Source organism: Eulemur rufifrons, chromosome 27, assembly GCF_041146395.1.
Source record: "Eulemur rufifrons isolate Redbay chromosome 27, OSU_ERuf_1, whole genome shotgun sequence".
NCBI lineage: Eukaryota > Metazoa > Chordata > Mammalia > Primates > Lemuridae > Eulemur > Eulemur rufifrons.
Genome location: NC_091009.1, coordinates 29,052,562 through 29,065,397, shown reverse-complemented (window position 1 = coordinate 29,065,397; position 12,836 = coordinate 29,052,562). Strand labels below are relative to the sequence as shown.

The 12,836-nt window shown below is 53.2% G+C and overlaps 1 protein-coding gene across 1 annotated transcript in view; it reads right to left on the bottom strand.

Moving 5' to 3' along the window:
• The window catches only part of PIK3C2B (phosphatidylinositol-4-phosphate 3-kinase catalytic subunit type 2 beta), a 59,091-nt gene that overhangs the window by 36,335 nt on the left and 9,920 nt on the right, over positions 1 to 12,836 (bottom strand). The window contains exons 2-3 of the mRNA XM_069459355.1: positions 4,003 to 5,023; positions 594 to 694 (exon numbers count right to left, since the gene is read on the bottom strand). Of these exons, the coding sequence (XP_069315456.1) occupies positions 594 to 694; positions 4,003 to 4,935 (1,034 nt within the window). The 5' untranslated portion in view covers positions 4,936 to 5,023. The remainder of the gene's footprint in view (positions 1 to 593; positions 695 to 4,002; positions 5,024 to 12,836) is intronic.

Genomic DNA, 12,836 nt, shown 5'->3' with positions numbered 1-12,836 from the left:
ACACCCTCACTGTGCCTTCAGAAGACAGCAGCCTTCGGCAGAGGCCTGCTGGGACCCTCGTGCCTGAGGCTCGAGGCCCCTCTGTCCCCACTCAGCCCAGCCCTCGGGTTTGCAGGCCAGGACGGGGGCACTGGGGCAGCAGCTCTGGGAGACCTGTTCCTGACACATCTGCTACAGTTGCAAAATGTTTCCCACATTGAACAGTGGGGATAGTTTTAAAATGACAAAGCTTTCCATGCTAAGTTTAATGGAAAATTTTTATGAATCCATTTCCTTTCTCTTTTAGTTCCAGATAACACTCTTATCTCCAGCTTGGGTTCATTTGCTCCTAAGGGCAACTGAGGGCAGAGTCTAACGGGATCGAGGTAATGTGACTGCTCGACCAAGGTTTCATGACTTTTGTTAAAAATGTGAAACTTCTAAGATTTCAAAAAACCTGCAGACACTTGTAGGAAGCACCCCGTAGCTATGAATCGAGGTTTATTTAATACAGCGCTTCTTCCCTGCTAAAGAAAGTTCTGAAACGGTGGCCCTCCTCCCAGCCCCCAGAGCCCTCCCAACTCCCCTGCCCCGTTCTTTTCTTTAACTCTTACATATCCAGCATGTGGCAAAATGCAGCAACCTCCTCGTCTCTCTCCTCTGAGACCTCAAACAACTCATGGCCGTTGGCGACGGTGTGCGGCCGGGAGCCCACCTTGAAGAGAAGAGCAGCTGACTCAGTGCCTCTCCCCCTGGTGTCCCCTCCCCATCAGGCACTCCCAGGGCTAACCTCTTAAAACGCTAGGTGTAAAGACCTTCCATCTGCTCAACATTCAGTGAAAAGGGCACAAGAAAATACGGGGTAGCCGGGAATACATTTATCTGTTGTCCTGGGAGACCAAGAGCCAAGTTGAAAAAGGAGCTGAAGCTCTGAGCACAGAAGCCTGGGTAGGATGGACAAGGGTGCGGCCAAAGCCCCTCCCAGAGTCTGCTAGGCTCACAGCAGCCGGCCAGACAGTGCGCAGCGTGGCTGGGCCGCTCCTGTGGCAAGGGCTGGCTGAAGGATGTTCCCAGAGCCGTGGCGGGAGCCGGGCAGGCAGCGGTGTTTCCCAGCCCCACCACCGCAGCCAGGGCAAGTGGGCTGCCCAGATGGTCCCCAGGGAAGGCTGGCCCTGGGCAAAAGCCTCAACATCCACAATAAGCCCCAGGGACCCAAAGCAGAGAGAGACCAAGAGCCCTTAGATGGAGGAGTGACTCAGACACATGTGCCTTCTCGGTACATGCTATTTGAGGAAGAAAGTGTCAAAGCAGTGGCCTGGGCAGGAAAGAACCTGAGAGAAGGCTGGGCTCCTCCTGGCTCCCAAGTCTGCCTGTTCTGAGTAGCTGGAATGCCGGGGAGCAGGCCTTGGCTGACTCCACTTCCTTGCCCAGAACATGCATGTGGCATGGAATTCTCAGACAAGGTCCCAAGCTGTCTCCCCTCCCAGATCTGCCTTCAGTCACTCAGGGGCGGGGGGCCTAAAGAAGCCCTAAACAAGGCCTGCAGCCCAGTCCTAGGGTCCCAGGGAGGAGGAAGTAAGGGGGAGGAGGAGCTGGTGCATGACAGGTTTCTGTCTGACAGGCAGCTGGGGAGGCCACCCCGGGATAGAGCTTCTGCTCAGATGGAGTCCCAGCCTGCATCCGGTTCCAACAGCTGCTTCCGGGGGGAGCCTGCGGCTCCGGCCTGTGCACATCGGCTCTGGCCTGAGCCTGTGGACATCGCAAGACCTTGTATCTCTCCTCCTACCCGCTGGCTATTCTCATGTCTGCCTTGCCCCTGCGGGCAGACAGCGGGAACTGAGCTTTTCATTTGAATATCCACATGGTTTCCTCTGGGTGACCCTCTCTCGTTAGCCTTGCTCCCCTGGGAGCGCAGGGCGGTGGGGGGCGGGGGTGCACAGAGGGGAGGGCAGCCATGGGGGCAGTTGGCATGTGAGGCCCTGGCTCTGCCAAGTTCGTGCCTGTGTCCTAGTCAAAACAATAGTACCACTGTCAGCGATTAGAGAGAGTGAGAGAGAAAGGGGGAAGAGAGAGAGAGAAAGAGAGGTGGGGGGAGAGAGAAAGTGAGACAGAGACAGAGACAGATGGGGGAGAAGGCAAGAGAGGGCGAGAGGGAGAAGGAGAGAACAGAGTGACTACTGAAGGCCATTTTCATGCCCTTTTAGTACCACTCACTGGCACCGTAAGAAAACAAAAGCCACTTACGTTTGCCCGGCTGGCAGGCCCTGGTGGCATCACCCGATGCTGGCTGGGGGAGTCTGTGGGGCAGAGGCCGGCAGCGGGGGTACCGGGCTGGCATCTGGAGCCAGCCGTTTCCAGAACTGGCTCCACAGGCCTGGGAGAGGGAGGGTCCCTCCGCCCGGCAGCCCGATGAAGGCGGGGCGGTGGTACAGGCCGAGGGCCCAAGGGGCCCCCCCTCCCGGCAGGCTGAGCCCCTCCACCAAGCTGAGGAGGGGAGGACCAAGGCCGCATTTCCCCACTAAGAACGGGCAAGAGCTTTTTGCTTTGCGCTCGTCACTTCTTCAAGGAGACGCTGGACTGAGCTCCCTCTCAGAACTCTGATGGCACTCGGGGACGGGAAGAGGGAGCAGGAGAGAGAGGGAGCGACAGAGGTGACCACCTACCAGGGTGCCCTGACTCAGTGAGCAGGCCCAGCTCTGTGCGAGGAGCCTGGAGCCGGGAACAGGAATCTCCCAGGCCCTATAAATAGCGGGAACAGCCCCACCTCTCCCAGCAGAGCCTTTAAAAAGCCTGAGCTCTAGGGACGTGGCTTATCCCAGGAGCCGATTCTGCTTCTGGGGGGACTCTCTTAGCAGAGGCGGAGGAAGGAAGGACTGTGTAGCTCTTCAGAGTTGGGGAGGATCCCACAGGCTGGCCACAGGTGGGAAAGCCCCAGTGCCGCCAAACAATAGATTCGGAGGAAACAGGGATGGACTGAGCGGGATGCTAAGTTGCTACAGAAGTCGCCAGCCGTGGGCTGCGCCTTGACTCCCCGCAGCCAGGGTGTCCCGGGGCCAAGGGCGAAACACAAAGTGGCCTCCGGGTCCCACCCACGGAGATGCTGCTGATGCTCCTCTAAACCAGAAAAAAGATCAAAGCTGCCCTGGAACCCACCTGGGGCTTCAGTGTAGATACCGTGTTATTCCACACAATGCACTGATAAAAGTAAAATTATTGCCGTATTGCATATCTTTTCTAAGTATTTTCATTGTGAAAAGAGAGTGGGTAGAGATGGATGGTGGTGAAGGTTGCACAACAAGGTGAATGTACTCAATGCCACTAAACTGCACACTTAAAAATGAAGATGGTAAATTTTATGTTATGTATATTTTATCACAATAAAAAACAGAGGGAGAGAGAGAAGGGGAGATGGCGAGAGAAAGAGAGACAGGGCTTTGGAACAAGAGCGGCCAGGGCTGAATGCTCGCTCTGCCATTTCTTGCTGTGTGGCTTTGGACTATCAGGAAGGGTTGTTGTGGAGATCTGGACTGGGTTCTGGTATTCAGTGAGCACTAAATGAGCGGTTAATATTGTGAATGATCTTCACTGCCACGCAGCGCTTTTGGCAGAGCAGGGCCTCAGAAAGCGGAAGCAACTTGCTCGAGTCCACAGGGCCATTCAGCCCCAGAGTCAGTAATGAATCCCCTAACTCCTAACTCAGTCCTTTCTTCAGGAAGTGGGCACACGCTCGGAACCGGGATTCCCAAATGCCTGCCCCCAGAAGGGCCGTTTTGGTCAAGATACATGAAACTCGGCCCTGAGAAGGAGCCGTACCTCTATGGGTATCCCCCCAGCCCAGGCTCCCGTGGGCCTGTCCCGAACCAGGGCCCGGTCTTGATGGCAGAAGTAGAGGGGAGGGGCGGACTAAAGGGGTGAGGACTGGACAGATTTGGATTTGGAACAGCAAAGAAGAAAAGCAACTAGCCCTTGTTTCTGAGTGACATGGAAAGAAGGAAGACAGAAGAAACACAATAAGGCCCTCACCGGAGCCGCAGAAATCCGGCGGTTCTTGCCAGGTGTCGCATTCTTTCGGTTGGCATAGCGGGAGGCGTAAGTGCGGGGGGGCACCTGAGGGGGCATCGTCTTGCTCCGGGCCACGGGTTTTCCAGAGGTGTCCTTGCCAAAGTCCAGGGGCCCTCGGCCCTCCTTCCAACTCCGGGTGGCATCCCGCAGCATCTCTGCATCGTAGGTCGACTTCAAGTTGAGCCTTGTAATTGCATCATTGATACCATCATAGTCCACAGACCCCAGCAGGCGCCCCTGACCCCCACCTCCCGGCAGCTCTTCCTCTTCCAGGATCCGATGCCCCAGCAGTTTGTCCGGCGGTGATTCAACCAGGGAAAACGTGTTGATGTCATTGGGCTGGGAGATCTTAGAGGATGAGGGGGACCCCTTTCTGGGAGGCAGGGGAGGAGTATCCCAGATAGAGACTCGGGGAGGCAGAGGAGGTGGGGACAGTTTCTTGCAAGAGTCATCTGTGTCCCCTGGTCCTGTGGACAAAGCGGGTCCCCCATCTGAACCATCAAAAATGTAGAGATAATCTCCAGACAGGGAGCCTTTGGGCCAGGGATCTGGGCCAGGCTGGGGGCCCTGGGAGGTAGAGTGGTTAGGCGGCCCTTCCTGTGGGGAGAGCGAGTTGTAGTTGAGGGTAGGATCGGAGCCAGAGAGACCGCGTAAGAGCTTGAGGTCAGTCCGCCTTCCCGTGGGCTTGCCGTAGAAGTCCAAGACAGGCTCGTCCCAGCTGATGAGGGAGGGGTCTGTGTTCTGCTTGGCTCTGCTCTCCTCCTTGTCGTGCCGGAGCCGGGACAGAGCGTCATACTCCATCTGCAGGGCTTCAGCCATCGCCAGCTCTTTGCGGCTGATGCCCACCGACTCCAGGGACTTCCAGTGCTCCCCATTGCCCTGAGTCGAAGACATGGTGAAGATGGGGGACAGAGGAGATGAGGAAGTCTTCTACTTCCTGCCAATGTTAGGTCTGGGGGGCTGTGACATGGTGTCTGGGCACCTGCAAGTGAGAGGGAGAAATATCAGTCATTGCGTCACAAAGAGAGATTAACATTCGGATTTAGGTGACATAAGCTGGGCCAGTGCTGGTTTCTTCCATGTCTACAACAGATGGAAAGGAAAAAGAGATACCCAGACCACTTTACCCATCTATCTAATACATCCACCCACCCACCCAATCATCTATACATGTCTCCATCTCTGATCCCTAAGTCCTTTCCTCATCTCTCCCCCAGGAGAGAGAGAGGTACCCTCATCAGCCAAGAGGTATTCACCTATCATACGACTCCGCCATCCTACTCCTACTCATCCGAGAGAAATGAAAGCACATGTCCACACAAAGACTTGCACACAGATATTCACAGCAGCTTTATCTGTACCACCCAAACTAGAAACGACTCAAATGTCCACCAACAGGTGAATGGATTTTTTTTTTAAATGTTACGTGTCTATACAACTGGATACCACTCAACAATGAAAAGCAATGAAGTCTTGATAAATGCAATAACATGGATGAATCTCAAAATAGCTATGCTGAGTAAAAGACACCAGAGACAAAGGAATATGAGTCTGCATGATTCCACTTACATAAAATTCTGGAAAATGCAAACTGCTGTACAGTGACAGAAAGCAAATCAGTGGTTATATGGGGAAGGAGGAGAAAGGGGGTGAATGACAAAGGGGCATAAGGGAGCTTTTTGGGGGTGATGAGTATGTTCATTACCTTGACTGTGGTAATGGCTTCGCTGGTACATTCACATGTCAAAACTTATCAAATTGTACACTTTAAATATGTATTAGTTTGTTATATGTCAATTATACCTCAATAAAACTGTAAATGAAGAATACAATGGAGCCCTGTTAAACATACCTTATAATTACTCAGCTTGCACTGGGAACCTCCCAAAATACACCATTGTGTGCAATAAAACAAAGCTTACCAACAGGTGAGACCCAGGGGCCTGATGGGTTACAGGTGTGCCAAAATGTTGATTTTTTTTTTTTTTTTTCCCCTCGGCCCTCAGAAAGCCGGACAGGACCCCCAGGCCTGCTGCCTCTGTCTACCGGCAGCCCCTCCGTTCACTCTAGCATTGGTGTCCCTTTTTCTAGAAGCCTGACATGGAAACAGTTGGGAAGTACTGAACCAATGGTTGCAACAAGGTCAGCCTGGCCCCGCGGCTCTCAGCCCTGGCAGCATATTACAAACACGGTCTTCTTAAAAGTGCAGATGCCCAGATACTCTCAAGAGATTCTGATTTCACTGGTCTGCGGTAGGGTAATGGTATTTTTAAAACATCCCCACCGGGAGATTCTTGCCTATAGCCGAACGGAGAACCACGGACCTATGTCTGTACGTGTGTTTGGGATTCGGCTGGGCGACGTGAGTGTGACGTAGTCACTTCTGACCTTCAGCACCAACAGCCAAGAAGCTCACAATTTCAAAAAATTATCAAAAATTTTTCATTTCATTGTACTGCTTCACCCAACAGGTAACAAACATACGAAACGTTATTCCTCACGATTAAAAAGTTGAAAACATCAAAAGTGGTTCAGAAGATAGATTCTTTTCTTTTGTTTTTTTGAGACAGTCTCACTTTGTTGCCCAGGCTACAGCGAAGTGAGTGCCGTGGGGTCAGCGTAGCTCACGGCAACCTCAAACTCCTGGGCTCAACCGATCCTCCTGCCGGGCCTCCCAGAGTGCTAGGATTACAGGGCGGGAGCCACCGGGCCCTGCCGCCCTTGACTTTTTGTCCTCTCTGCTCTTCCTTCCCTTCTCAGCCAAGCTTCCCGAGACAGTAGACTACAGCCGATGTTTCCAATTTCTCCCTTCCCACTTACTCTTTAACTCACTGTGATCTGGTGTCAGCCCCAACATCCCACAGACACTGCTCCTGCACCAGCACCCAGGCTGCCCAGCTCGGCAGGCGTTTGTCTCTCCCTGAACTCCGCTGCTGTGCATTCAACCCTGCCAGCCCTTCCCTTCCTCCTTAGCCCTCTCCCCTCTGGCTTTCATGATGCTATTTTTCCCTTGTTCTCCACCTCCTTCTTTATCTTCCTCTTCCTTCGTCCACCCTGACTTGTTGGTGTTGGCTCAGGATTCCACCCTCGGCCCACTGTGAATTCTCTACACCCTCTGCTTGGACAACCTCATCTATTCTTGTTTTCTAGTCATACTACTCACATGTGGATGATTCCAAATGTGTCTCTCTCCTTCAAGTTCATATGCCCACGCATATCTGAAAATCCAAATGTCCAAAGCGGAGCAATCTTCTTCTCTCCTCCCTACAACCTGCTCCTTGCTCCCGGCTCCCCAGTGCAGTAACTGGCACCACCCAGGTGCCCCAGCAGGAAACCTTACAGTCACCCTAGACATCTACCTCTTCCCTTTTACCCCATATCCGATTGCAGAGGCCTGCCAACTTTTCCTCTGCATGACTTCCCAAATCTAGTTCTTTCTACCCTAACTGCGGCTGCCCTAATTCAAGCCCTTATCTTCTCTCTCACGTGGGCTATTAGAAGGCCATTCTTCTAAGTTCTTCCTCCTAGTAAGCGCTCCCTTTTCAAGGCTCTTCCTAAAGCGTAAATCTGATCACCCTCCTCCTTGTTTAAAGCCCTCCCAAAGGCTCTCTGATTCCTCCATAAGACCTTCATTGCAGCCCCTGCTCCCTCTCAAAATCAACCATTCGTCACCCTGTATCTGATACCTCTGTGATTTGGGTCAAGTTCTTCCTTCTCCTGGGCGTGCCTGTGTGACTCTAACTCACCCTTCTGAGACACTGCTCAGACAGCGTGTTCTGCAGGAAGCCTTCTCCGAACCCCCAGATTGGACCCCTTCTTTATGCTCCCAATAGCAAACTGTATATCTCAAACATGGTCTTAAAATATTTTATTCAAAATTACATGTTCCTGGAACTGTCACCCCCACTAAGCTCCTTGAGTTCCAAATTCACCTTATTTCCACTGAGAAAAATGCCTTTGAACTAGAATGTGAATGAAGACAGAGCTTTCTGGAGGCGAAGCGTCGTTAGACGTGGAGACGGGCGATCAGGATGGCGGTGCTGTGTTTCCTTAAGGTTCTCCCAACACAGGACTGGGTTTGGCATCTGCAAGGCAGGTGCACAAATGGACAAGAAAACCACACAAAGTGCCTTCCAGCTCTGGGATTCTTTGACTCAGACCTACTGATTCCCCTAATTCAAATGTCTCAGAGGACTCCAAAGTCATAGGCAATAGAAGGAAAGGCCCAAGCGTGATCCAAGCAGGGCCCGCTACTCTTTCCAGACTGCAATTCAGATGGAGGAAAGACGAGCTACCCCTTTCTAACCACCGTCCCCCTGGCTCTGGGCCAGGACAGCACTAGACTGTCTCAGCCACACAGGGAAGGAAGCCCAGCCCACGGAGAGATCTCACGCCGGGCCACACTGGCAGCCGCTCCTTCCAAAAAGCTCAGCAGTCAGCTCACTCTGACGCTGAGAGATGGTGGTGACAAGGCAGGACAGACAGCATCCCCCGCAGGACCAGGAGAGCCACCCCCAAGGTGAAGTGAAGGTTCAGACACCAGCCAGCACAGGGAGTCTGGAGAGGCCAAGGAGAAAGGCGGGAGCAGCAGGAAGAGGCTGGCTTCCTCCAAGAACTGGAGCCCCAGATTTCATTTTCCAGAGGTAGGAGACACACACAAAGTATTTTAGGAATCAGGGTCTCATGTTTCCTGCCTCCCTCCTCCCTTTCAGCCTCTGCTGGGTTGACACATTAGAAATCGCTCTATTCCCTTAGTCCTCGAGGGCTCTTAGGGATTCTGTAAAAAAAAAGCAAATAGCCACGTAGGTCCGAGGAAAGAAGGGCAGATCTGCAGCCCATCCGGGAGCAGATGACAGGGGCCACCACCATGCAGCGCAGCTCCAGGGAACACCCCACACATTGTGTTCTATGTGAATGGACACCCCCTGAAAACAACAAAGAAAACCATGAGAATGGCGCCTCCTGGTGTTGTGCAACTTGGTAACCCTGGCTGCGTTCTCTCCCAGCGTCCATCTCTTAGAGAGCAGATGGAAATCGTCTGAAAGCTCCAAGACAGCCAGTTTCCTTTCACCACCTGCGTGCACTAATTGTTAACATTTCCCCACATTTGCTCTCTCTTTCTCTGCTTAATCATTACAAACTTCAGCCGGACTCTCCTAAGAACAAGGAAATCCTCTTACATAAACACAATGCCATTAGCACACCCGCAAAATTTAACGTTGACACAATATTATCTAACATCCAGTCCACATTTGAATGACCGAGATCGTCATCTGGGAAGTTCTTCAAACACACAAATTCCTGGCCCCTCCCCTGGAGGCTCTGATTCAGTAGGGTGAGTCCCTGGACTCAGCATGTTTCAAAAGCCCCCTCAGGTGATTCACACGTGCAGCTGGGTTTGATCCCACTAACTAGGGTTTCAGAACTCTTAGGAAGACAAGGAACTGGGTAAAGGGACCCCAAAAAGCACCAGGCAGTCAGCCGAGGAAGGAAGAGGACATGCTTATGGCCAGGCAGGAGGGTGCCAGGGTCTAGGCAGCACCAGGCACCAAACTTAGTCCACACAGCTGCCCGCAGATGGCTGGGGGCGGCTGGCAGGGGAGGAAAAGGGATCAGAGCAGAGTGACACAATGGCCCAGAGTCAATGGGTGGAGAGAAAGGAGAGGGCATTCCCTCCAGTGGAGCTGGCTCTATTTAGTGCCCAGGCCGGAGAAGGAGGGGCCCCAGGGGCCAGCACTGAAGCTAGTGGCTAGAAAGGCTTCCTGCTGTCTTTCTGGAGGGCACCATATCAGAGTTTTTCTGCTTGGGACTGGGAGAATCTAAATAAGTCTGAGTAATCTCCTCCCTGCATCCTGAACCACAGACTTGTTTCCCAATGAGTACCAGCTACATGCCATGCCAGGCACATGTATACATAAAGACTAGGAGTATTCAAATGACCATTGCATAATTCCAGGGAGCTAATAATCTCACAAAGATGATAGATATATACATAAATAATTAAATCTCCCCTTGGGGCATAGGTGGGAGGGCACTGCATGTCTTGGAGCATATTCACTGAGCAGGGAAAATGCAGAACTCTCAAACAAGGTGGTGAGAAACACACAGGTCTCAGCCTTGGGTATCCTGACTTTTCGCAGTTTTTCCTAAGACAAGACAGCTCAGTTCTAGGACTGCCCTAGGAAGGGACCCTCAGCACCTCCCCTCAAGGCAGACAGGGTCAAGGGGTTGGAGGCCATAAGGACTTAACCCCTTTGGCTTCCAGAGTTTTCTCTTCAGAGGGGACCCCTGCCTCTGTCCACCCCCCAGCACCCGCACTCACCCATACCCCAAATCCCACTGGCTTTGTAGCCAGGGACCCACGTCCCACAGCTCACTCCACGCCTGCTGCCCAGCTCCACCTGCCCCTCCCACAGCCCACCTCTAACAGGGAACACCAACACGGCCTGCCAGGAATCTGACTCCTCCAGCAGGAAGGGATATCAAGAAGGTCAAGCAGGCCAGCTCCCTGCCTCCAACAGACGTGCATCTGATCCCTGCTTCCTTATTGAAAACCCACAGGGTTTATGCAGCTCTATAAGCTTCTCTGATGTCCATCACTGAATCACATGCACCAACAAGGTCATCCGTTTATCTAGCTTATGTTCCGCTCCCTCTGTGCAGCTCTCATTTAGCTCCAAGTGTTAGGTGATAAATAATTGCTTGAGTTTTCTTCCCACTCATGCATCCCGTCTCTAGCCTCTTCTTAGCCAAATCAAAGCAGCCCCACATGGTTCAGCATTTCCTACCAGGACTTACCCCCTATCCCTCTATTCCCTGGACTCTCTACGAATTCAAAGCCAAAGTGGAAGCAAGAGTTTTATAAAAGTCTTTCTGGGTCCTAGACGAGCAGAGGCACAGGTGCTAGGAGCCTGCCGGAACATGGTTAGAGTCAGGTTCCATGCTCTGCTGCCTTTCATTCAGAGCCCCAGAGTCCCCCATTCCAGCCAAGAAACGTACTTGCTCAGTTGGTTCTGTTCACACGCACACACAGAATCCTTGCAGATTCTGGGCTCTGAGTACGAGGAGAGACAGGGATGGAAGAGGTGAGGCGGCTTGTGGCTCCTCCACAAACTTTCCTTCCTCTAGAGCCGGCAATTTAGATCTCGGGGCCAGGGACCAAGAGCTGGCAATCAACTGAATGGAACGTTTGGCAAAGAGGGAAGCCAGGTCTTGGCAGTGTGCGGATTTCTAACCCAGGAATCGTCCCAGGAGCCAGAGCAGCCACATCTCCCTGTCTGGTTCACACTCCCCACTCTCTCCTCCCACCTCTCCCTCCCCGCAGCCCAGGAACCAGCCCATCCAGTCCAGCCCAGGTTCCCTCTAAGGGACTCCGCCAGCTTCCTCAGCCTCCCAGAGAGAGGTGGTAGGACAGGATGCTGGTGAGGAAAAGGGCAGGTCCCAGGATGCCAGCTCCTTGCCAACCTTGGCCTCCAACCGAGGGGACTCCTGAGGAAACTGCTTCACACACAGCCCTCACACCAGCCCGTCCCAAATCAGAAAAGCCACCTAAACATTTCCAATCAACAACATCTATGTCGCCCCAGAGGCTCTGCAGATACTGCAGACCCCCCAGAGTAGGAAGGAAGCTCCTCTGAAGGAGGACGCAGAGTGGGCAGAGTGGGACATGGGGACACAGCAGCTCTCTTTAGTCCTTGCCTCCCCCCAGCCCCCGTCCCCCATCCTCCTCCTCAGCTTTGCTTCAACACACGTTTGCTTCCTGCAGGCCCAGACTGTCACCTGCCACCTGCAGCCTCTGTTCAGCTTCCCCATCTCATGCCCTTGGGAATCCAGTTCTCCGGGATTCCTGTGTGGGTGGGGCCGGCTCCCTGGAGGAGGCCAGCACATTAGGCAGAGTCCATAAAGCAGGTCACAGCTGTTCTCATCCAGCCAGGGCACCAAAGTGAGCACAGAACAGACCAGCAAGGCTCTGCCCTGCCTAGAGGGCTCCCTGCAGGGAGATGAGAGGATAGTGGGTCCCGACTCCCCAAGTCTTCAAGCTGAGCTGGGCCAACCCATCAGGGTCTGCAAGGAACAAGGAGGCGCTGCTGAGGGGCGCTTCAAATGAGGGCCCAACTCCACGGCAAGGGGATAGGGATGGACATCAGGGTACCCACAAAGGCATCAGACTGACCAGAGGGCACCAATAATGCCAGTGAGACCATCCTCTGGAAGGAGGGTATCTTTGCTGGGGGCTTCCATCGAGTGTCTCCAATTCATTCAATCATAACAATTCTTCAGATATTTTCTGGTAGCACCTTTCTCAGACTTTCTTTTTTTTGAGACAGGGTCTTGCTTTGTCTCCCAGGCTAGAGTGCAGTGGCTTGACCATAGCTCACTGCAGCCTTGAACTCTTGGGCTCAGCAATCGCCCCTGACCCTCACCTCAGCCTCCCAAGCAGCTGGGACTATAGGCAAGCACCACCATGCCTGCTAATTGTTTTATTTTTTGTAGAGACAGGGTCTTGCTATGTTGCCCAGGCTGGTCTCGAATTCCTGGCCTCAAGCAATCTTCTCATCTCAGCCTCCCAAAGTGCTGGGATGACAGGCAAGAACCACCACCACCATGCCCAGCCACACCTTTCTCAGACTTCTGAAAGGTTCGCTCTCTTCTCGATGACAAGCTCCCCTCCTTTCGGTCACAGAGGAGGAGAGGGAGGCCCATTAAGGGTAAGTGGCTTTGCCCTGGGTCTCTCACTGGAGCCACTGCAGAGCTGGGCAGGGGCCACAGACCCAACACGGGGAGGCTAGCATGGT